The sequence below is a fragment of the Sapajus apella genome, unplaced genomic scaffold (assembly GCF_009761245.1).
Source record: "Sapajus apella isolate SASKATOON/1434 unplaced genomic scaffold, GSC_monkey_1.0 scaffold2, whole genome shotgun sequence".
Lineage (NCBI taxonomy): Eukaryota > Metazoa > Chordata > Mammalia > Primates > Cebidae > Sapajus > Sapajus apella.
In genome coordinates, this window is record NW_022436942.1 from 44701318 (window position 1) to 44727322 (window position 26005).

General features: G+C 35.9%; 1 protein-coding gene across 11 annotated transcripts in view; it reads right to left on the bottom strand.

Annotated features, from left to right (window-relative positions):
* Positions 1-229: 229 nt before the first annotated feature.
* The window catches only part of MGAT4C (MGAT4 family member C), a 948770-nt gene continuing 922994 nt past the window's right edge, over positions 230-26005 (bottom strand). For 8 of the 11 annotated variants that reach the window (XM_032297125.1, XM_032297132.1, XM_032297109.1 and 5 more), the window contains 4 exons: positions 24112-24198; positions 12454-12606; positions 6911-7058; positions 230-3017 (listed from right to left, as the gene is read on the bottom strand). In XM_032297125.1, the coding sequence (XP_032153016.1) occupies positions 1876-3017; positions 6911-7058; positions 12454-12600 (1437 nt within the window). In that variant the 5' untranslated portion in view covers positions 12601-12606; positions 24112-24198 and the 3' untranslated portion in view covers positions 230-1875. The remainder of the gene's footprint in view (positions 3018-6910; positions 7059-12453; positions 12607-24111; positions 24199-26005) is intronic. The other 3 variants (XM_032297140.1, XM_032297146.1, XM_032297147.1) reach the window with 2 other exon arrangements.

Here is a 26005-nt window from a genome sequence, read left to right on the forward strand (position 1 = left end):
TGAGAAAAATAAAGAAAATAGAACATTTTTAGGGATCTGGCAAGTATCCTCTAAATCACGATAAAACTAATAGTTTAATGACAGTGTTCACATTTTCCTGTGACTTTAATATTTAGATGCCCCACAAAATATTTGCATTTTATGAAAGATTCATTTTTCCCCTAACACTTTAGTACCTGGATACAAAGAAAATACACAACAGCTGTTGTATGAATGAAAGAAAGTGTTGTCCATTTTTTATCTGAGTTTCTCATTTATTTGCAGAGAATGAATAAAATAAAAATATCCTAATGTTGTTTGGACCAGGGCATACCAGTAAATCTTAAGGATTGTGTTTCAGAATGGAAAGGAGGAGGAGGAAGTTTTCCTCATTCTATCTTACTATCAAGTGTCTAGCCTTCTCACTCTCTCACACACACACACAGTCATCTATATCAACACATACTTGAGTTTCTTAAACATATATGAAGCACCCTCCATTTCCCTTTATAATACGTCCCTTAGTTTTTGCTGTTCATTAAAAAACTAAAAGGATGAGAGAAGCTCAGGACATTCTGAAAACCAACGTCTTTAGGACACACTATGGTGTCCTGAATTACTTTAATGGACACATTGTAAAGACACACTCTCCAATCCCTATTAGGAAAAGTTTAGTCAAGTGTGCTTATTATTTTGGGGCATAAACCAAAAAAGAATCATTTAGAACATTATTTAGGATATATTATTTATGCAAGAATTGTACCAGCTATTTCCAGATGGCATAACTTATTCTCTGAGACTCATGTAGCAAATAGAACACAGAAAACATAAATCGTGTCAGGAGAAATCATATGAAGAAGAGCGTTGTCTGGTTATCAGAATACCAGATCTCTCATTCTGGCCTTGGTAGGAAACAGCTCTTTAATTCTAGAAAAGTCAACTGATTTCTATGGTTCTTACTTTTTTCCTTTATAATATAACCATTTAAATTCCAAAAAAGTATATGATAAATCACAATACTTTCAATCACATGAATTTTAATACAAAATGTATAAAATCAATTTCAAAAAATTTTCTGCATATACTGAAAATGTCTGTACGAATGAACTAACTACTCTAGGCCTTACCTAATTTATTCTATTAAATGTGGGTATTCAATGTAACCTGAAAATATTGACCTTAACTATTCTTTTTTTTTTTTTTTTTTTTGCAAAAGGGAAACTAGAAAAAGACTGCTTCCCCCAGAAAATTTATTAACAATAGGTGCTCAGTTAAATGTTTTTAAACAATGAACAATGTCCCCTTTCATATAAATAATCAGGGGAGAGATATTTTTAAGTATTTTTTTTCTTTTTCCATAGCCTCACCTACACAAAAAATTCTGTGTTAAAGACATCACTTCTATGAGGAGGTATTCATTGTAGATATACAGAAGTCAATGGAAACTAAAGTTGATACAAAAAATAATCCCAACTGCATATTCCCACAGATGCTTAATAAAAGCTATCTGATAATATAATGAATTATCAAATCTTGAGAAAGTATATACAGTTGGTGACAATTTTTCAAAAATCATCATCCAACAAATTTTTTTCATTTAAAATCTTTCATATTAACCTTTTGACAATCAGTTGAAAGTTTAAAATGAAGAACATTAAAAAATATATAAATAAAAGTAGCATTAGCTATAGACTGATATTCAAGTTCAGAAGTTAAAATAAATACAAGTGTGTATTAAGAGTAAAATTATGTCAACAATGTATAAATGAAAACTACCAATGTAATTAATGATTCTTTTAACATATCCCATCCATTGCTTTTCCTCCAAAAGACAAAGGTAGCAAAAGAGGAAACAGGAAGACCTGCTTCAGAAACCGAACATGCTGATTTAATTGGTTAAGAAGTCCAAATGCTGATACTCCTAATAATTAGCCATTCCTTTTGTGTTTTGGTGACATATATCCTCATACAATGTATATCAAATGGAATTTTTTGATTCACACCTGACATTTCAAAGTTTCCATTTTTGAATTCTCCTAGTCTTAAGTAAGTAGAACACTGTCTCCTTTGTTTGCTAGGCAAAACATTTTCCCCAACATCTAGGGCTCCATGATGCAAAATATCATTTTGCCGATCTTCTGTTCCAGTATTTACTTTAATTTTTTTTATTATAATTGGATTTTCAAATACAATCACAAAGACATCTCCTGTTGAAGGTGGTTTTCCCCAAAAGTACTCGTCAACACTACTATAAGCCTTGCTTGCTTCATAATTTTCAAACACATTCATATTGGTGTACAGACTTGCAGGGGGGTTATCAGGAATGTCAAATGACTCCTCTTCAAAATCATCATCCTTCAGCTTATTCTCCGTCCCTTTGTATGATGAATAATAGCCCATGTGCTGAAAGAGAGAGGGTTTAAAACGGATCACATTTTTCTGAGCCAACAGGCCCCGGAAATGAGTCAATAGCCAATCACAAGGCATTTCTTGATAAAACATTAATAAAAAATGTGCCAAACGTGGGAGGTCATGAGAATGATAGAGTTTACCAATGTAGCCAAGCTTAGAGAATTCAAGCGTTACCCAGTAAGTTCCTTCTAGGGATGCAATGACTTTCTTGATGGCAGTTAAGAAGTTTTTTGAACATCGAACATCGTCTTCAAGCATTACATAATAGTCTGAAGTATTGGCACAAAAATTAAGCAGAAATGCATAATCTACATTTTGCTTGGAACGAAATTTGACTCTATCTTCTGGATCATTGTAATTTCTTTTAAGGCCATCCAGGATTGGGTAATATTCCTCTGGAGCATGTATAACCATTAATCTTCCTGCAATAATATGGTGTGCAAATTTCTGTGTAATATCCTGGACCATGGCGTCACGCCAGGAAGAATTAAAGTCTGCTAGGTGAACCACCACTGAAATTTCCTTCAGCTCTTCATAGCTGGATTGCTCAAAAATTGACTTAATTGTCTCAAGTAAATAATTTCCTTTTTTTCGCTTTACTGAAGAAAGTCCAATTGTAAGATAACCTGCAAAAAAGAATTCAGAAAGAATACAAATGTGAACTAGAAAAAGAAAAGAGAAATATTTATTCCTTAGACTTGCTACTATTATATATTAAGTAAATCTAGTAAATATGCACAGAACATTTTATGATTAAATAAGCTAAATATATAAAAGCTATGCTTAGTACATAATCTGTATTTTATATAAAAATAACTAGCATCTTAAGCACAATAATATATAAGCCCTATTGCTGTGAACATTTATTCATAAAATTCTAAAAAAAGGTTTAAGGTGTTCTGCAGCTTAATAATCTCAAATACACCCATTAGATAAGGTAGACAGGTATTTAGATAACATACAAATTACTTTTTAAAAATAAAGTAAATAAATTGTTTTTCTGTTTTGCAAAAAGAGAAAAGCATTCACAGTTAAGACCAAGAAAGTAGTTTTAAATGATAAAAAAGAAAAATAAGGGTAAGCAATTATTTCAATCATCTTTAAATTTTTTATAGAACACATCACATATTTTCAGATTTTTTTTTTTTTTGCTGTCATTATTTTGTACTAGAATTCTCAATGGGACTTTAAAATTTTATCTTGAAATGTACCTAGTATACAAATTAGAAAGCAAACAGTATTATAAGACACATCCAGCTAACTCTTATGTTACATTGTTCCAAGACATAAGCATCGCTTCTTAAAAAAAAGTTTGAAATACATTTTATACTAATTTTGCCTGGATAAATTTTTATTCAGACATTTAAAATCTAAAATTAGCAATTAGAATATGCTTAGAGAATAAAATAAAACCCTGAGAAAAGACAGTTTGCCTCTGAGAAGTGTTAGATGTCATTCTATTAAAATATTTTCACTTTTTAAAGCTCATTTTCATATGAATCAGAATTGAATAACATTTCTAAACCACTATTTGGAAAATGGGGAAATCTTTATATGCAACAAGATCATTGTTTTAATATAGACACCTATATAATGTGGTTTGTACGATACTGAAAAAAGCCCCATTCAAAAAAAAATTTTGTTTGTCAGAGAGGTTGTGATTTACACATTTTGTTTAAATGCCTTGGCTTACAACTCTGACTTCTGTTATCTGGTACCATTAAACTTTAAGCCACCAAACTTCATTAATAATAATGGCCAATGCTTATAAAATGCTGCCTACATAAGAGGCAGGAGTTGGGGCATTTTATCTGTAATATGAGTCTTAAATGGTCAAAATGGTCTTTTGGGATAGGTTTGCTATTACCATCATTCTGCTTTACAGACAAGGACACTAAGTCACAGTGAGATAAGGTGACTCGTGCAAGGCGGTACACATAGTAGGTGATGTTGCATCAGGATTCAAACTGTCCCACTCTTTTATCCTCTGTGTTACATTGCCTCTGGTAGAAAGCAGTTGACATGTGCCAATAAACATTAATAAATTTAAAAGGGGAAAGGAGAATCAGCAATGTTCAAGCGAAGGTGGTATAACAGAGAGGAAAAATGAATGACAGTCTTTTTTTAATGGTGTTTGCTTTAGTTTTGTTTTTTTTTTTTATTGTACTTTAGGTTCTGGGGCACATGTGCAGATCATGCAGGATTGTTGCATAGGTACACACAGCACAATGTGGTTTGCTGTCTCCATCGTCCCCGTCACCTACATCTGGCATTTCTCCCCATGTTTCCCTCCCCAACCTCCCCAACCCCGTGCCGTCCCTCCCTTGGACCACCCGAACAGACCCCAATGTGTGACGCTCCCCTCCCTGTATCCATGTGTTCTCATTGTTCAACACCTACTTATGAGTGAGAACATGTGGGGTTTGATTTTCTGTTCTTCTGTCAGTTTGCTTAGAATGATGGTTTCTAGGTTCATCCATGTTCCTACAAAGGACATGAACTCATTGTTTTTTATGGTTGCATAGTATTCCATGGTGTATATGTGCCACATTTTCCTTGTCCAGTCTATCGCCGATGGGCATTTGGGTTGATCACAGGTCTTTGCTATTGTAAACGGTGCCACTATGAACATACGTGTGCATGTGTCTTTATAATAGAATGATTTATAGTCCTTTGGAAATATACCCAGTAATGGGATTGCTGGATCAAATGGAATTTCTATTTCTAGGTCCTTGAGGAAGTGCCACACTGTCTTCCACAATGGTTGAACTAGTTTATACTCCCACCAACAGTGTAAAAGTGTTCCTGTTTCTCCACATCCTCTCCCAGCATCTGTTGTCTCCAGATTTTTTAATGATCGCCATTCTAATTGGCGTGAGGTGGTATCTCAATGTGGTTTTGATTTGCATTTCTCTAATAATCAGTGATGATCAGCGAATGGCAGTCTTAGGCAAGTAGAAAGAAGCCTAAGAACAGTAGACATTTGAAATGGTAGAATGAAAGGAAATGAGATCTTAAGAAATCTAAATTAATTCAACGATTTCCTCGACCTAGTGATAACAAATACACTCACATAAATAAGTCTTAAAAGAGAAGTCAATTTTTGTGGTCTCCACATAATTTATTAAGATGATAGCACTATATTTCATTCTAAGGTTTGTTTTTTGTTTGTTTGTTTTTGTTTTTAATAGAGTCTCGCTCTGTCACTCATGCTGTAATGCAGTGGCAAGACCTTGGCTCACTACAGCCTCCACCTCCCAGGTTCAAGCGATTCTGGTGCCTAGGCCTCCTCAGCCTCCTGAGTAGCTGGAATTACAGGTGTGCACCACCACAACTGGCTAATCTTTGTATTTTTAGTAGACAAGGTGTTTCACCATGTTGGCCAGGCTGGTCTTGAACTCCTGGCCTCAAGTGATGCACCTGTCTTGGCCTCCTAAAGTGCTGGGATTACGGGCATGAACCATCAAACCCAGCCTAAGACTTGTATTTTACAAAGTGAAACACTTAAAAATCAGGCTGCATACTACAATTTATAGCATTATAATTGAAGTTTGTAATGCTTATACCTTCTTAGTGGTACACTAATTAAATAATCCTACTTTTTATAAGCTATGATACCTAGAAATATAGTATATTACATCTTGGCTCCAAATATATATATATATATATTTTTTTTTAACTGACTGTAGTGTGTTAAATAGTTTATTACAAAAATTCATGCCTACCTGGAACCTCAGAATGTAATTTTATTAGTAAATTGGATCTTTGCAGATATAATTTGTTAAGGATCTTGAGATGCAATAATTCCGGATTTAGATGTGGACCCTAAATCCAATAACTTTTGTCCTTATAAAAAGAGGAAAAGTCACAGAAAGGCAAAGGGAAGAGGCCATTGATGATGGATGCAGGGATTGGAGTGACGCTCCAAAGCCAAAAGATGCCAGAAGCAAAAGTACCACAAACTGATGAGGCGAGGATTCTCCCTTAGAGCTTTCCAAGGGCGTGGGGCCCTGCCAGCACCTTGATTTCAACCTCTGGCCTCCAGAACCATGAGCGAATAAATTGCTGATTTTTAAAGCCACTCACTTTGTGGTGGTTAGTTATGGCAGACCTAGGGAACTAAAACACTGAGTTTCATTAATTCAAAAGTTGTGGCATGTCATAAAATCAAACTGTTAGAGGTTGGGAAATGTAGCAATAAGAACATAGGAATTTTTAAGATTAACTTCTAAATTTTAAAGTAAATTTTTATTATAGTTGCTCTATACCAACCTACAACAAAATCTCAAAAGACTCACATTATGATTAGGCATTTTATTTAATTTTTTTGTTATTAAGAGTATTAGATCTGAAGTACAGTAGTTGTAATTTGTGAAGAAACATTAAAGTTTTTCCCAAAGAATTTATTATGTTAGTAAAGCCCTTAAACCTGTTTTTACTATACATATAAAGCCAACTGTCATTATTTTAATGCAAAATATTTTATGTATTCTTTATTTAAATGTTTAAGGATACTTACGCTTTCTTTGTAAAGGTGTGGCAGCTAAGTAGCGATAGGTGACATTTATGGCTCCTGAGAAATTTGATAAATCCTTGAAAGTATGAACATAGCGTTCTGAATTCAGCTGATGTGTGGATGTTTCCCTTATAAGTTGTTTGTCTCCTTCCTAAATTCCAAGAAAGAGGTAAAGAAAATATATAAATAATAGATGGTCATGGATTAAATAAAGTTTATTTTATACACAATAAATGTACAATTACAATATGTAAATATATAGTACACAGAGTTATATAAATCTCAATTACTGACATCATAAGCTGTAGCTCATCATCACTCACCTCATTTTTTACCCGCAGGTTCTGCTCCAGTTGCTGGCTGGCCTATTTTACTATGTATACCACAGTTACATTTGTTTTTCTACAGGACACATTAATAATGGCATTCTCTTAGAAAAATAATGTCTACATGAAAACTCTCACTGCATTTATGCTAGTTTTCAAATGTTTTACAATCATTTAGGGATCTCAAAATTGACAGTAATCTATAATTTAATCTGAGGCTAGTTACCACCACATTGACTTATTTACTCTTCCTCAAGCACTCTCAAATAAAAGATTACATAGGTGCCTTCATGATGGTGAAGCTTTAGGAATGATTAAGAAGATGCAGTAGACGACACAATAATTGGATTTTGGATACTTTATTAGATAAGTCTCTTACGTGGCTACTATGTAGCTGTTGAGAAGGGCCAGTTCTGGGTGATATGGCAGTAATTATTTTCATATGTCCTAAAGTAACTTCAACTAGGACACATTTGTACCAAATCAAGGTAATGGTTAGAAATCTTGGACTAAAATTACTCGTAATAGTAAGTGTGTGTGTGTGTGTGTGTGTGTGTGTGTGTGTGTGTGTGTGTGATTCTATTGGATGTAATGTCTGATCCTTTTATATTTTAGAACTCTTTTATTTATTTGTGTCAGACTTTGTATATTATTACATCTTTAGGAAGGTTTATATTCAAGAAAACATATTCATATTCAGGTTAAATATCCTTTAGTCATTAGTTGCCCTTCTTTTATATAAGCTAAATGGTAAATTTTGATTATCTAATCATCATTTGATTAAGCCTTTATTGTTCATATACTATTAGAAAAATGACTTATTTGTTTGGCTTGTATGTGATTTACTAGAATTCATAGAATATGTTTGAGAGAAACATAATTAGAAATAAATGTTTCTTTTTTTATTGTTCTGTGTTGCAAAATGTGCATTCTATGTGGTGTTATGTGGATTTATTTACTTATTTATTTTTAAATTTTATTTATGTATTCATTTATTTTGAGACGGAGTCTGGCTCTGTTGCCCAGACTGGAGCACAGTGGTACTATCTGAACTCACTGCAACCTCCATCTCCTGGGTTCAAGCCATTTTCCTGCTTCAGCCTTCTGAGTAGCTGGGATTACAGGTGCACACCAACACACCTGGCTAATTTTTGAATTTTTTAGCAGAGATGAAGTTTCATCATGTTGGCAAGGCTGGTATCAAACTCCTGACCTTAAGTGATATGCCCACCTCAGCCTCACAAAGAGCTGGGATTATAGATGTGAGCCACCGTGCCCAGCCTTATGTGGATTTATTTTATTCAGTATAGAACATCAAGCTAGCCATGCACTAGCCATTAAGACTATAGAGAAAGTAAATGGATTAAATAACTTTGGTCCTGATACTATTTTGCTGTGGTCATTAAAATGTTAATTAAAGCTTTGTTCTAAAAAATTAGAGAAAGCTCAAAATATAAGTTTTACCTCAACTGAAACAGTCAATACTTCACATCAATCTCAAATACCAGTGAAAAAGATGACTATATCAAACTTTCAAATCTATGGCCAGACTTGAATATTCTTAGAATAAAAACTGAAAATAGGGACTTTAACTGGAGGCTTGGTCCTTACTAAATCAAGATTCATTCTGAATATATTTTCTGTACATCTGATTATGTTTATAAATCTAAATTTGGTATTTAATAGTGTATTTCTCTATTTTATACTGCCTTGATAATTTGGACCAAGACATACTTTAGTCCTTTATAAGGTTCACAATGTAGTTGCCATGTGTAGAAGCCATAAATTTTCCAAGTACTTGAGATTAAACCTTAGATGCTAAATTACTTGGAAAGATACTAATTTACTATCTATTAAATTCTGACAATTTTAAGTCTTTACACAAAAATATTTTCATTGGTGTCTGTTGGCAAACCCATCAAACATCATTAAAGTTTAAAATAAGCAAATTTAGAACTGCCAAAAAGTAATCAGTGACTCAGTTTAGTATCAATTCTTTTAATACTAATATAGTGGTGTACATAATTAATAATGCCTGAAAGAAACTTCTAAAAAAGTACAGTAGTCACAGCACTAAATTCATTTTACCATTCTGTTCTTATGTGATGTTACATTTTAAAGTAAGTGCTGGATATTTAATAACTCTTTAAAAATTCTATCCTGAACACATAAAATCTAGAAATTTTTGTTATAAGATGGAGTACATTCATCCTAATTTAAGGACATAACAGAATATAACAAGAAATGGTACTTATATGAAATCACTTGATTAAATTCTCAAGAACAAGTTTTTTAGACTTTTCAGCATAAATAAATAATGCAACTTTCACCTAAGTCAGCCTTGTTGGCTGCTTTCCAGAGGCATCTACCTGAACAGCCAGGCTCTCCCTAGATACCTTCTTTCTGTAGCTACTATGCTGTAGTATATCTGTCAGTAATAAGACAAAGCTTTATGACAATCATTTCTAGATGGGAATGCAATTCAATGAACTAGCTACAGACTAAATATATACCCTTGTGGCTACTTTGAAGATGCTCACCGCCAAAAGGCTAAGTTGATTGGGCATGCAGTGTCTCTTCTACTTAGTTTGCCTTGTAATGGTATTTGTCTCTTACACTAAGTGTAGATTCCTTTTTCACTTAAAGGCACATATATCTCGAATACATAAGCAAATATACTAAACTGCCAATATGCCTAAGATTTCAGGCCACAAATGGATTTTCTAACAAAAAGAACAGAATAGAATGTGTTAACTAACTCAAGACTTTACTACTTCTAACTATTCACCTGATAGGTCCAAATTAGAAGTACTATTTCCCAGTTTTTAAAAAAGGAAGAGAAAAATGAAAGATCTACTAAGGTCAGTGCTTAGCAAATTGCATACATTGTGATAATCTGGAAGAAAGAAGAAGAATGATATCAGATGATTTTATGAAAAATGAAATAAACACAGGTGAAACGATCAAAAGTGAGAAGTGTTGCAAAGGAACTGCATTATATTCTTGTAGGGGGTCAGTTTTCCATGGATACTATTCATTTTTAGAAAAATAACTGTAATGCAATTTAACATTAATCATTGAAAAAGTTTTTAATTTACAGTCTTGAAGTAAAATTCAGTTAAAATGCAATTTGGTTAAAAACATCAGTTAGTAAATTGTTAAATAATAAAAATACTATCATCAAATTTGCCACAAGGGATGGATGTTGGAATTTAACAATCACTTTAACTCATTTTTTTCCAACTTTTGTAAGTATATTAAAATAATTTTTGAAAGCTATGAAGCAATCTGTTTTCTGCATCTGGACTGCTTTGCAAATCTGAGTAGATATATGCCTAATATAATCAGAGCAATTTCATTGAGAAAATACCATTAGTAGAAGAGCTACTTGCTTAAATTGTATTATCTACATTTGGTGGCTAAGACCAATGTTTACATAGCGCTGTAAAAATTTGCAAAACGGAAAAATAGTATTTTATTTTCTTATTGACATTTACTCTACTACTTCTTACTCATTTTACAGTGAATTTCAACAGGTTCTATTTCAAAAGACATAAAAGCATTTGGTGCATATGATGGTCCTTTGGGTTTCTTGAAAGTGAAAGATTAAAATTGTACTCAAAACATTCTTACAAATTCAACAAGTAACAAGTCTCCAACCAAAAACATGTGTTTGTTTTACAAGATTTGATTTACTTCTACCAGTAGACACAGAACCAGTAAATAAATTTTTATTATAAAATTGAATCATTAATCAAGAGAATCTCTAGTTAACTTATGATCTTTCATTATATTAAGAGAAAAATAGCAAGAACACATGGTCCTTGCTCTGTTGTCCTTTTTATATCTCATACAGCTAATAGGTTTAAAAAATATTCAAAAATGCGTAACATTGGTACGTTTCTCCTGTTTGCTACGTTTGCCTAAATCATACCTACTCAAATCCTACTGTTAACCTATGGTGATTTCAGCCATTGTAGATAGACTGTGGAAAGAGGCACAAAGGGTCCACAACATTAGAACCACTATTTGAAGACAAAAACCCTAGGCAGAGTCAAAATCCAGGATTCTGGCACAATTTCACCACCAAAGAACAGAGCTAAAGGATGCAAGATGTTTTACAGAGGACTTCCTAGGAATATCTGGACTTCCCAGGAATAACTAAAATGGTATGGTTGACTCATAGGATATAGCATAGTATCTGGCAAATAATAGATAGTTAACCAATCATGTTCGGCTAACAAACTAAAGCCTTTTTTTTTTTTTTGAAATGCTCTATCTCTTGTTAAGATGCTCATTTAAACTCTCAGCATTTTTGCATGTGAAAATCACTTTTTAGCACCTGTTGTAAAGGTTTTGATTTCTGAAATATATAACTGTAATCAGGTTTTGATTTTCTGAAACCTATAAATTTTAATAATAACATACAAAATTTGAGATACTTTAGGCTCCATTAAGATAGAAAAAGTGAATAGCAATAATGGCCATATTAATCTCATCAAACATGAAATGATAATAAAAATTGAAATGAACAAATTAATTTTCATAATTAGTCAGAATAAGTCCTTTTGCATATTGTCAAGCTTTCCCTAATAAAGCTATTCATATGTAATTACTTAACAATATTTGGTATCTCTTTTTAATTACTGAATAATTTACACATCAATATCTTTATCTCTTAAGATCTTTTCAGTGAGTATGGATACAAAACAGAGTGACCATCTAGGCCTATTCAAAATCCAAATAAGGTAGTACACATTGTAATAAAATATTACTTATAGAAATAGCACAATTAAAAAGCATTTTAGTTAGATAATGGAATTTTGAAAATTTCAGTGATAATATAGAAAAGTAGAGCAAGTAAAGAGTCACACTTTCTAAACAGATTTTGTTTATTCTATACATTTCAAATGAAAACTCTCAAACCTTAATGGTTCCACATAATATTAATTTTGCATAGTGATGATGGATAACTTATTTGTAATTACATGTACATATTTGGAGCACAAAATATACAGCACTAAAAATATTGGAACATAAAGCAGTGTAATGTTGAAGTATGGTAAGTACAAAAGAAATATAGATAGACAATATACATGTTATAATTTTGTTCAATCTAAGTCTTCTCCAGTAGCTTGAGGTTGAAGTTAGGTTACAATGTGACTAATTCTTGTTTGACTTATGCCTTATTTTGAAGAAAAGACAACCTTCAAAACTTACCAGAACATAGCTATCTTCAATGTACAAGTTGATAAATAGGAGAAAAATAACAAGAACTCCCAAGAACGACACTGTAGAACGTTTTCGCAGGCATCTCATTTTATCAAGTATTTCAAAAATGTGTTTCATTGGATGAAATTTAAACATTCTATTCTGTGGAAAAAAGGCACAGGATTACTAACAGTTGGTTTTGGATGCAAATATTTCTTTATCATATATATAAAAGCAAGGTCTTTGTAGAATCTCATCTTTCAAATGTTTGCATTAAAATTCTGTTCCAATTTCACATGTAAGATTGGCACAGATCACTAATATGTTAATATAAGGTCAATGCAGTGGTTTATATTAATGTAAAGTAAATAAAAATACAAAGCAAGCCTCATAGTTACTGATGAAAAATGATAAACTTTGGTCATAAACATGTAAAAAACCAGGCCTCTGATGAGAAACAGTACAAAAATAACTGTCATCAGTGAGATATAACTTTAAGGTGACATTTACCTCTCATATTGTAGTATAAGAAAAATGGGGAAAAAGCAGAATTATGGGCCTAATATTAATCTTAGAGTAGGTGTCACTGAAAACATTTAACTAGGAATTTGAGTTAACAAAAGTCACAAAGAAGTTAAAGCTGTGGGGGTAAATCCAAACATATGTTTGAAAACTTCTTGGTTACAATTGCTTTCTATATTTTTCCAGTGATTCTTGTTAAATCAGGGTGAATCCTATAGTGGTATATATTCATTTCCTTGATATCTACTAACTAGCAGCTTAGCTGTTTGAAATAATTCCTGTACTGCACAAAGGCAAATTGAGAGTCAGAAAGATTCATGAAAACGAAATTAAAAAAAAAATTCACTCTATTTTGTGATATTTTCCAACCAAAGATTCCTTTATATTATTGACTGTTTTATTAAAAAGTATAAGCATATCTGAAGTGCTCAACAAACTAGAAAAATCACATTTTGTCTAAAATCAACACATTGATAATCTGGAAATAGTGCTACTTAGAGTTGTGTAATGGATCTCCCTGGGTTTATCTTTAAGATGAAGTACTTTTGTGTAAGGAATACTTTAGAAAGTGAAAAATGTCTGTATTCTATAATTTTAGAACTATGCCTAGAACTTAGCTGGCAAATCTTAGCTCTTCAATGAGTTAATGCAAGGGAGAATTCCTGAATCCTTATAAATTATAGTAAAAATATTAGGAATTAGAAGAAAGTCTTAACATATCTGAAAAACAAAAGAATTCTAAAAAATAAAGAATTATGAAAATATTATACATATTACTGTCCATTTTCTTTGACCACATTTTTCTTAAGGGTTATTTTTCTTATTAACTTGTAGAAATTTTAAATATGTATATAAAGATGCACGTATAGATGCATATAAAAGTATATCCTGAGGATTTGGAGGATATATGACATTTCAAATAGTATGAGAAGTGGTGAAAATAATGCTTTGGAGGCAATACTATAGTTCTGTTATGGGATCCTTGGGGTGTTGCTTTTCTGGTTAGAAACCTCTGAGGCTGGTGGCATCTTGCAAGAGTCCTTGTCCTGTGTCCAGGAAGAATGAGGTATGCAGACAAGTGGAGGGTGGGCAAGATAAAGAGGAGCTTTATTGAGTCTTAGAACAACTCAAAGGAGATCTGCAGTGGGTAGGTCCTCTCTGTAAGTAGGTCATCCTGTCGAGTGTCCAGCACTTAGCAGAGAGGGTAGCTCCCATCATCTCTCCATCCTCTCCTCTGCTCTGGTTGAAGCCAGGGCTTTTATGGACCTTGTAGGGGAGGAAGCGCATGCTGACTGATCCATGGGCAGCCATGAGTGGGCCCAGAAAAGACACCACAAGTCCCCACTCTGGTCTTCAGGACTAGCAGCCTGGTCTCCAGACTTCAGGCCTTCCCTGGCCTGAAGGTAGAGCTTTACTGGGGACTCACCCCCTTCTCCCTGAAAGCCTGTCTGCCTTCCACTACTGTTCATAGCACCGAAGCTGCTTGCACCAACAGGCACCTGCAGGCCAGTGACAAGCCATCCTCAGCGCCCCCCTTGGTTATCTGTCCCACACTTGTGGGTGCCCAAAGCCCAGAGGAGGCTAAGATCAAAAGGGGCTGGCATGTCAGCACTGCCCAGAGTTGAGACTACAGGTGTGAGTCTTACATGCTGCACGCTAGAGGGACTCAGTGGCTGGGCACAGTGATTCATGGCTCTAATCCCAGCTCTTAGGGAGGCAGAGGTAAGAAAATAGCTTGAGACCAGGAGTTCAAGACCTGCCTGGGCAATATAGCAAGACCCCATTCTCCACAAAAAGGAAAACAGTTCACTTCACAGTTCTAGCAGCAGAGTTTCCAGGAAAGATTTCATCAGAGCAGGTCCTGGAAGTTTTCAGCATCTGATGACAATATGGCAGGGGCAGTGACCAATGAGACATCTTCAGAAGTGGCCTTACCTTTTCAAAGGACAGACAAAGGCACCACCAGCCACATAGGTCTCTGGTCAGAAAAGTAACACCCCAAAGATCCAATAACATTTTGGGTGCTCATCCAGGGTCTGTGGAAGGGTGAGTAAAAGCAGATCTGCTCTTACTGTCCTTTTACTGGAGTCTCTAAATTCCACAACAGTAAAAATGAAAGAAAAATACTGGACCTTTGTCAGCCAGTTAAAAGCGACTAGCACAGCTGCGAGGACTTAGGACATGGAGAACAGACTTGTTGGAAAGGACATTGTCAATCCTCCATCGCCCTCTGGTGTTGGGAATGTTGGCTTTGTTTCAACCTAGTTTCCCCTAATGATGAGCTAGCTGTCAGGTAGGACTGGAAAAAGGTTTTGGAGCAAATGAGGGTATCTGGCTGATGCTACACCTTGGTGTTATACCTTGGACTAACTCCGGTCCCTGACTGCCCATTAGGGTGTTGGCATGTGGACCTCCAGTCTTTCCCATCATTCATTCATTCTTTCTTTCTTTTGTGGCTGTCAAGGTTCCTATCTCTTCTTTATACACAATGTTAAATGTTAAAGATGTTGTTGCAAACCAGAGATATTACTGGGTAGAATGTGCAATTGGCTTAGTCATCAAAAGTATGAAATGGAAAATTAAGAGCAGCACAGATGAAGCAAAGTGTGCCTTGGTATCTGCACATAAATTTGTGGCAAAAATGTTCTTGTCATTTCCTTTGCTGGCAATTTAGTATCAGGCACCTTAAGCACAGAATAGAAACATGGCCTGAAGAAGAAAGCTTTTCTGTGAATGTGATGGCAAATGGCCCAAGGTCCCAGCTGCACAGGTCTTATTTGCCTCGAAGGGCAATTTGGACCTTTGTTGAGATTGTGGGATTGATTAAGCACTCCTAGTGGCCATCTCAGGAGAGGCTGCAAGGGACAGTCCCATGGAAATATGGAAGCAAATCCCAGAGGTGCCTCCATCAGGGGAATCAAGCCCCTTTGCTCTTCCTTATGTGGGTTCTCTCTTAAGTTTGCCCCAACCTAGAAATGCTCATTTTAGGCAGGTTTCAATCTCAGCTGCTCCAATAACAGATGCCTGGTGAATATGTTCCCATGAAGGTCCAGGTACCCTTTTCAAATTAAGGGGGATCTTGGCAAGTTTTCAGATGGCCCTCACAGGTATATAGAGGCTTTCTACAACTTAGCCCAAGTGTTTGAGCTCTCCTGGAAGGATATCATGTTACTTTTGGGTCAAACCCTCACCACCACTGAAAAGCAGGGCACCCTGCAGTGGCAGGGAATTTTAGTAATGAGCTTAATATCTTATAGAAGGCCAGGGAAGGGAGGAGTCTTATCCAGCTGGAAGAATGCCAGTACCATTGGAGGACCCTAAATGAGCCCTCAATGATGAAATGGGAGAAGGGAGGAGAAAACACTTTCAGGTTTTCATACTGAAAGGCTTACAAGGGACTGGGACCAGGCCTCTCAATTGCACTGAGCTATCGATGGTAAACCAGTGATTGGATGGTAGTCATACTGCCTTCTTCGGGGGTTGCTGGGAGGGGCCTTGGTGAAGTGTGCCTCTCCATATCCTGATTTGGTTAAGAAACAGCTGGACGTAGGGGATGAGTTTATTGCACAAGTGTCCCCTGATGTCATGAGGGGGCTGCAGAAACAGGTTGAGGAACCAGATGGTACTTTGGAGGGCCTCCTGGGAGTGACCACCTCAGTCTTTTGCAGTGGGAACCATGAGGAATTCCAGAAAAGAGAGGGGAGATGTAGAAAAAGGGCAGAGGCTCTAGTAGCCACCTTATGGACTCATGGACCCTAGAGTCCCCAAGATGCACTTGTTAACTGCTGCAAATGTGGTAGGAGGAATGTCCAGAGAGCGGGAAGAGGGCAGGTAGTGGGGTCAGACACCCCTGAGCCTGTGTAGATGGTGGAGTTGGGGCTTTCCTGGTCTCCAAGGGTGCAGACTGCAGAGAAGTCTGGATCCTGCACCTGGGAGGGCAGCTGTAGTGTCTGCTAGGGAGGGCGAGGCTCCTGCTTGCACAGTGGCGTGAGAGGCCAGGGCTGGTCTCCCTGCTGCAGCTGGAATCTTGTCAGCAGCCACTCTAGATGGGCCACTGCTGCCATTAGTTCTGTCTGCAATAATGTTAAATAGAATAAAACAACAAAACTCCAGGGTATAATTCCCAAGAGTTGACAAAGAAATACAGAAGTCCTTAGAGAATAATGATGTTCTTCTAAATTCTGATATCCAAATCCTGCAAATTGTAATCCTTTAAAATTCATGCACAATACATAATAGAAGTAAGCTTTCCATGGTGTATACCCCAGCGTAACTATGATAACGGACAGTTAGCACAAACTTTAATTTACATTTAATTGAAAACATTTATACCCAGGGTCAGCAGAATAGTATGAGAAGCCCAAACTAGAGCAAACAAAAGATCAAAAGACAGACCAAAATAAATGTCATTTATTAAACAAACTGTGCTAAACTGCAGGTCATTAAAAGTAAGAAAGCTAATAAAGCCATTCGCACTACTCCTCCACCTCAAACATAGAATTATTTTCTTCACCTTGGTTCAGGAAAGTTTGAAAAAAATGATCCCCCTATCCCCTTTCCCTCCAAAAAAAAAAAAAAAACACACACAGAAACCCAAAACTGGACTGACAAAATTACTATGAAAAGAAGAACAAAATAGTTGATTTCAAGTAGGGAGAAGGGACTCTGGGATTAGGCCATCTTTTTGTTGTGACATGAACCAAGAAAGCTTTCAAGATTAGTGGGACATATCTATAGGACATAGAATATGGATTGAAAAGGCTTCCATTAAGAAATTTTGGGAAAACTGAAATTAAAAATAATGGACTTTGATTGATAGTAAAATATTGAAGAAATATAAATTAATGATGAAATGGTAATTAGAAAAGAAAGAAGAAGTAAGAAATCTCATTTGCTACTATTGAAGGTGAAAACTACAGCATCTTCAGTCACTAGAAATTGGTAATTGAAAGTATTAACTTTTTTACCCAGCATTTCTAGAAGAAATTATGTTTTATCCATAGTTGATGATTTTTTTTTCTTAGATATTAGACAACAGGGAGCACAGGGCAATATCACCAAGTGAAAGGAAACCAAATAGGTAAGCTCTGTGATTTCTCCTGCTTGCTGTCAAGAGGCAGTTTTCAAAAGGCAGTACAAGGAGAGTGAATCCAAAGAGAACTTAGAGATCTTGCCAATGAAGAGACAGAAATAACAATTTGGGGAGATAAAGGTACCTAGAATTTGAGGGGCAGAGTATTTAAGAGAACAGAGTGACAGATGAGAGAGTCAGAATTCTGCAGAGGGCCTCTTTGAATCTTTTAGTTGATACTAATATATCATGTGTGTCATGAAACTCCATAAGACTAGAGAAATTACCATAAAAAAGTAGTAGGCCAAACAGTTCCTGAAGCTTATACGGTGTTGGAGATAGTTTGTGTGTCCATCAGCCAGCAGGATACACCTGGACATTAAGAATACTCAGAGGCCAGCTGTGGTGGCTCAAGCCTGTAATCCTAAAACTTTGGAAGGCTAAGGCAGGAGGAGAGCTTGAGCCCTGGACATTGAGATCACCCTGGGCAACATATTGAGACTCCATCTGTATAAAAAATAATAAAACTAGCCAGGTGTTCTGGCACACACCTGTAGTTCCAGCTACTTGGGAGATGGAGGCAGGAGCATTGCTTGATCCTGGGAGGTCAAGCCTGCAGTTAGCTGTAATTGTACCACTGCACTCCAGCCTAGGCAACAGAGTAAGACCCTGTCTCAAAGCAAACAACAATAAAAAGAATACTCAGAAGCACACAACCTTAGTATTTAGTCCAATACTTTCTAGGCTTGTCTTAACAAAAGCTTAACAACAAGCATCAATAGCATCAAATGATTTTGCATAAATACCTTAATTCCATACTACTATAAATTATAGCACTCTTTACACTTCTAGCACAATATCTAGAACTTAAGAACATAAAAATCACAATATCCAGGACCTGGTAAAAATTACCATTTAAATAAAGTACAATATGCTCCATAACTAGGCTGAAACTAATCAGAGAGAAAAAAATCAAGAAATAACTGACATGATAGAATTAAAAGAAAAAGGATATTGAAAAGGCTATCATAAATAGGTCTCATAAGCTCAAAGTAGAAAAACAATGACCAATTTGAAGGAGCGAAATGAGAGATTTAAATAAAAACAAAAACAGAATTTCTAGAGATGAAAAATATTATGGGTGAAATGCAAACACACTGGCCAGTAGATAAGAAATAGCAGGAGAAGAGATGAGCCTCTGAAGATACAATAGCAGAAATAATACAAATTAAGCATAGAGAGAGGGACAAAGCAAACTGCTCTCTAAATTCTGACTCACAGGAAAATTGAGATCATAAATGTTTTAAACCATTAAATTTCACAGTGCTTTCTTTGGCAACAATAGATAACTGATAGAGCTATCTACAGGACACTCATTTTAATGATAATGACAAAAATGAGTTAATAATAAAAGAAAAGATAGAGATAAACATTAATCAAAAGAAAGCTGGACTGGATATATTAATATCATACAGAGTAAACACTGAATAATTGATGAAAGTATCAGTTTTTCAAAGGAAGCATAAATGTACATGCAATAAACAGGAGTTTCAAAATACCTGAAGCAAAAACTAACATAAGGGAAAGGATAAAAAAACTAATAAATAAAGGAGGATGAAAGGAAAGAAAGAGAATAAATTCATTCATTTTCAATAAGTGAATATTGAAATAAAGGATTTTTTTATTAAATTGACTGACTATGCAAATACAAAACCAGTATATGTCAAAGATATTTAAAACACTATCAAACAAATTAATCTATTTGGGATTTATGAAACACTCCACCCAACAATATTAGCGTATAAAGCTGTTCTCATGCTGCTGATAAAGATATACATGAGACAGGGCAATTTACAACAAAAAGAGATTTAATGGACTTACAGTTCCACATGGCTGGGGAGGCCTCACAATCATGGTGAAAGGCAAGGAGGAGCCAGTCACATCTTACATGGATGGCAGCAGGTAAAAAGAGATCTTGTGCAGGGGAACTCTTCATAAAACCATCAGATATCATGAGACTTATTCACTATTGCAAGAAAGACCTGCCCCTACAGCACAAGAAAGACCCCCTCCTTCATAAAACCATCAGATATCATGAGAATTATTCACTATTGCAAGAAAGACCTGCCTCTACAGCACAAGAAAGACCTGCCCCCAAGATTTAATTACCTTTCCCTGGGTCCCTCCCATGACATGTGGGAACTGTGGGAGTTACAATTCGAGACGAGATTTGGGTAGGGAGTCAGCCAAACCATATCGTTCTGCCCTTGCCTTCTACCAAATCTCATGTCCTCACATTTCTAAATCAATCCTTCCTTCCCAACAGTTCCCCAAAGTCTTAACTCATTTCAGCACTAACTCAAAAGTCCAGAGTCCAAAGTCTCATCTGAGACAAGACAAGTACCTTTGGCCTATAAGACTGTAAAATTAAAGCAAGCTAGTTACTTCCTGGATACAATGGAGGTATAGGCATTGGGTAAATACAGCCATTCCAAATAGAAGAAATTGACCAAAACAAAGGCAATACAGGCCCCACACAAGTCCAAAATCTGGCAGAGTAGTCAAATATTGAAGCTCCAAAATGATCTCCTTTTACTTCATGTCTCACATTTAGGTCATGCTGAAGCAAAAGATTGGTTCCCATGGCCTTGAGAAGCTCTGCCCCAGTGGCTTTGCAAGATACAGTCTCTCTCCTGGCTGCCTTCTTGGGTTGGCATAAAATGCCTCTGGCTTTTACAGGTGTGCAGTGCAAGCTGTCAGTGGATATCTCATTCTGGTGTCTGGAGGATAGTGACCTTCTTCTCAAAGCACCAGCAGGCAGTGCCCCAGTAGGGACTCAGTGTGGGGGCTCTGACTTCACATTTCCCTTCTGGACTGCCATAGCAGAGGTTCTCCATGAGGCCCCAACCCATGCAGCAAACTTCTGCCTGGGCATCCAGGCGTTTCCATACATCATCTGAAATCTAGGCAGAGGTTCCCAAAATCTAATTATTGACTTCTGTACACTTGCAGACTTGATACCAAATGGAAGCTGCCAAGGCTTGGGGCTTGCACCCTCTAAAGCCATGGCCCAAGCTCTATGTTGGCCCCTTTCAACCACAGCTGGAGCAGGTAGGACACAGGGCACCTGGTCCCTAGACTGCACATAGCACTGGGACCCTGGGTCTGACCCATGAAATCATTTTTTCCTTCTGGGCCTCCAGTCCTGTGATGCAAGTGGCTGTTGTGAAGACCTCTGACTTGACTTGGAGACATTTCATCCATTGTCTTGGTGTACATTTGGCTAGTTGTTACTTATGCAAATTTCTGCAGCTGGCTTGAATTTCTCTCCAGAAAATGGGATTTTCTTTTTTATCATATTGTCAGGCTGCAAATTTTCTGAACTTTTATGCTGTGCTTCCCTTATAAAACTGAGTCTTTAACAGCATTCAAGTCACCTCTTGAATGCTTTGCTGCTTAGAAATTTTTTCCATGAGATACCCTAAATCATCTCTCTCAAGTTCAAGGTTCCAAAATTCCTAGGACAGGGACAAAATGCCACCAGTCTGTTTGCTAAAACATAACAAGAGTCTCTTTTGCTCCAGTTCCCAACAAGATTTTCTTCTCCATCTGAGACCATCTCAATGTGGATTTCATTGTCTATAACCCTATTAGAATTTTGGGCAAAGCCATTCAAAATTTATCTAGGAAGTTCCAAATTTTCCACATTTTTCTGTCTTCTTCTGAGCCCCACAAACTGTTCCAACCCTGTCCTGTTACCCATTTCCAAAGTTGCTTCCACATTTTTGGGTATCTTTTCAGCAGCTCCCTACTCTATTGGTAAAAATTTACTGTATTAGTCCATATTCACACTGTTAATAAAGACATACTCAAGACTGGACAGAAAGAGGTTTGATAAACTTACATTTCCACATGGCTGGGGAGGCCTCTCAATCATGGTGGAAGGCAAGGAGGAGCAAGTCATGTCTTACATGGATAGCATTAGGCAATGAGAGAGATCTTGTGCAGGGGAACTCTTCTTTACAAAATCATCAGATCTTGTGAGACTTATTCACCATCATGAAAACAGCATGAGAAAGACCTGCTCCCATGATCCAATTACCTTTCGCTGTTGCCTCCCATGACACATCGGAATTGTGGGAATTACAGTTCAAGATGACATTTGGGTGGGGACACAGCCAAACCATATCAAACAGAATACACATTCTTTTCAAATGCACATGGAAGATTTTCTAAAACAGACCAGATTTGGGGAAGACAAGTCTCAATACATTTAAAGAAATTGAAAGTATACACAAATGTTCACAACGTATCCCCATTACTGAATATATATCCAAAGAAAGACAAATCAATGTTAGAGAGGTATCTGCACTCCCCTGTTTATTGCAGCACTATTCACAAGAGCCAAGATAAGGAATCAACCAAAGTGCCATATGCAGATGAATAAAGAGAATGTGGCATGTATACATACACATATATGTATACACACATACATTGTGTGTGTATGTGTGTATACATACACAACATGGATGTGTATATATATTCACATACACACTTGTATGTGTCTAATATATGTGTGTGTTTGTGTGTGTGAGTGTGTATAAATGCACACAATGGAATACTATTTAGCCATAAAATATAATGAAATCCTGCCACTTGGGTAACAACATAGATGAACCTGGAGTGTGTTATGTTAAGTGAAGTAAGCCAGGCACAAGAAGACAAAGACTCTGTGACCTAACTTATTTGCGAAATCTAAAATAGCTGAATTCATAAAAGCAGAGAGTAGAATAGTGATTACCAGAGGCTGGGGAAGGGAGATGGAAGCTGTGTTGGTAAGAGGTACAATTACAATTAGACAGGAAGAATAAGTTCTTGCAGTCTATTGCACATTAGGGTGCCTACAGTTAATAACAATGCAGTGTATATTTCAAGATATCCTGAAGAGATTCGGAATGTTATCACCACAAAAAACTGTTTAAAGTGACAGATATGCTAATTATTTTAATTTGATAATTGTTCAATGTATACACATGCATTGAAATATCACACTGTACCCCATACATATGTAAAATTGTGTCAATTATAAATAAAAATAATTTTAAGAGAAATTAGGAAAAAAGGGCAACTAACCCAAAAGTAAGCTATAAAAACCCAATTAGGCAAAAAGTAAACAGAACAAAAATGATAAAAGTAAAAGTAAAAATCAATGAATAAGAAAAAAATAGAAACAAATGCTGGTCCTCCAAAAAGATCAATAATATATACATTCTTCTAGCTAATAGATCAAGAAAAGAGAACAGACATTATTAATATCATGAATGAGACAGGTGTCACATCACTAAAGATTCTAAAGGATAATGGTATATTTTAAAAAAAGAAATATGCCAATAAATTTGACAGCAGATGAAATCAAAGAATGCCTTGAAATACAGAATGATTCTACAATCTCTCATCAACTGCTCCCCAAGCATCATGCCTAAATTTGCAACATATCCATCTTGTAAGCTGTGATTCCATATTTCAAGTATATTTCTCATGCTTATCACTACTTTGGATTCTTCTTGCATTTGCACCATCAAGACAGTACACTCCTGGGAACTTCAATGGCTTATAATTTTGTCGATGAGAGGACAATTTCCGTATCTGGTCAAATGAGTTTAGCCAGAATTCCCCAACCTCCATATCTGATCCTTCAATATCTGATCAAATTTCTCACTCACCACTATCTCCCAGGTAACAGCTAATCACCTTGGCCTACAATCAGTAAGAATCCTTTTAAGTCAGTTTAGCAAAATATTATCCGACCCTCTTAATGATTTTTCCATCGGCTAACTTGCATTCTCCTCCTTGGCCATAAATTCCAACTTTGTTGCATTCAGCACTGAGAACAATCTCTTCTATTTCAATACCCCATGGCAGTAGTCCCTTGAAATCCCTTGAATAAAGTCTAACTTGCCATCTTTAACAAGTCTTATAATTTTTTCTTTAATAGATTTTTCTGCTGTGACTTTTATAGGACCAAATTCATTATTTGACCCCCAATCTTCTCACTCAAAATTCCAACCACGTACCTTTGAAGCTTTTGTCTTCACTTCTGATTGATTGATGGATCAGCCATTGGTGATTTTGACTCCTGAGCCAGTGCTCCAAATGACAGTCTGTTGAAGCACAAATTGAGGGCAGAAAGAGTCTGAGTACACTACACAGAGGCTGAGTTAGTCCTAAGTTACTTTTTGTAAGACGTTGGTTTAGTCACATGCTTCTTTGTTAGGAAGCTACTGGCTGGTTTATAAGTCTTACTCCCTATTTCTGTCTTTGAGTGGGAATTTACATCTTGAATCCTTGAACTGAAATATTTTCCTTGGTTCTTTGTGAGGCATCTGTGTTCTGTTTGATCCTGTGTCTCCCACGGTAATTTTTCAGTCAACTGAAAGCCCCTTCTTAAACCCTTACTGATTATATACTCCATTACTGTCCGCTTCCTTTCTTGTGGTCATGATTTTGCTGAGGATAATTTGAGACTTCAGAATCTCTTTGGGAAACTGAAGATTTCCCCGAAGTGAGTCCTCGAAGATCTTTCCCTTCCCATTCTTTCTGCTCCTCCTTCATCCATTTACTACCTTCAATCTTCCCTTCAGCTTTCTTGAATCTTTTGATATATGCCTCTTCAGACCTCTTTCCTCTGTCTACCTGTCCTCCCAGACATCTTTCCTTCCTGCTGCAGCCCTTCAGTCACTTGAACTTCAGGTCTCCTATTTCCCTCATAACTTTCAAGGGACTCTAGGACCCCAAAATTGAGATTGAGAAGGGAAAAAAATACTGATTGAAAAATAGATTAGATATTTTATCCAGATGAGGCTTGAGAGACAGCCAGAGAGGTGCTTGATGTTCCTTCAGTTTCTTGCCTAAAATGTAGTCACAGGCTCCATAAATTGCACATATGGGCCAAAAAAAAAAAAAAGAAAAAAATCTTAAATGTCTTCTCCACAAATACTGGCTAAAAGCTTTAGCCCTCATACTGAGAAGGTAACCTTAACTTCTTCCATCTGTCAGAAACACAATGGATAAAACTATGAAGTAGAGGAAATAAGAGAGTGTATTACTGTGTTGTCTCACTTTTAGCTAAAGTTTTAAAGCAAAAACCTTTAAGCTCTCTTATTATATATGTATATATTACATTTATATATATGCAATATATATTCAATGTATGTATATTCTATATATACATATGAATATGTATATATAAATATATATTTATATAGAATATGCACATATATATAGAATATACATATATTCCATTCTATGTATATATGGAATATACATATATCCCATTCTCTCTATATATAGACTATATATTACATATAAATGTATATGTAATATACATGATTATTTATCATAATATATATGATATTTCTTTATGAATGGTATTATCAAATGACTTAGTATTTTCTTTTTTTTTGAGACAGATTTTCACTCTGTCACTCAGGGTGGAGTGCAGTGGTGCAATTACAGCTCACTGCAGCCTCAGATTCCTGGATTCAAGCAATCCTCCTGCCTCAACCTCCCAAGTAGCTGTGTGCAACTATGCCCAGCTAATTTTCAATTTTTTTTTTAAGGGATGTGTCTCACTATGTTGCCTGGGCTGATCTAGAACTCCTGGGCTCAAGCAATCGTCTTACCGTTGTCTCCCAAAGTGTCGGGATTACAGGGGTGAGACTGGCCTAAAATGTCTTAACTTCCATTCCAATTGTCAGAGATAAATGTGTGTTTATATAAGGTAAATATTTCTAAAACTTCCAGAAACTAATTCAGATGCTATTTCAAATTCACATGAAATGGGCATATATTTGACAATTAAAACTAGTTTCATATTGTTGGTTTCATAAAAACAGCTACATTCTCTGGTATATCAGCATTAGGTATAATATGAACATACATTTTTATTCTACTTGGGCTTACTAGTTG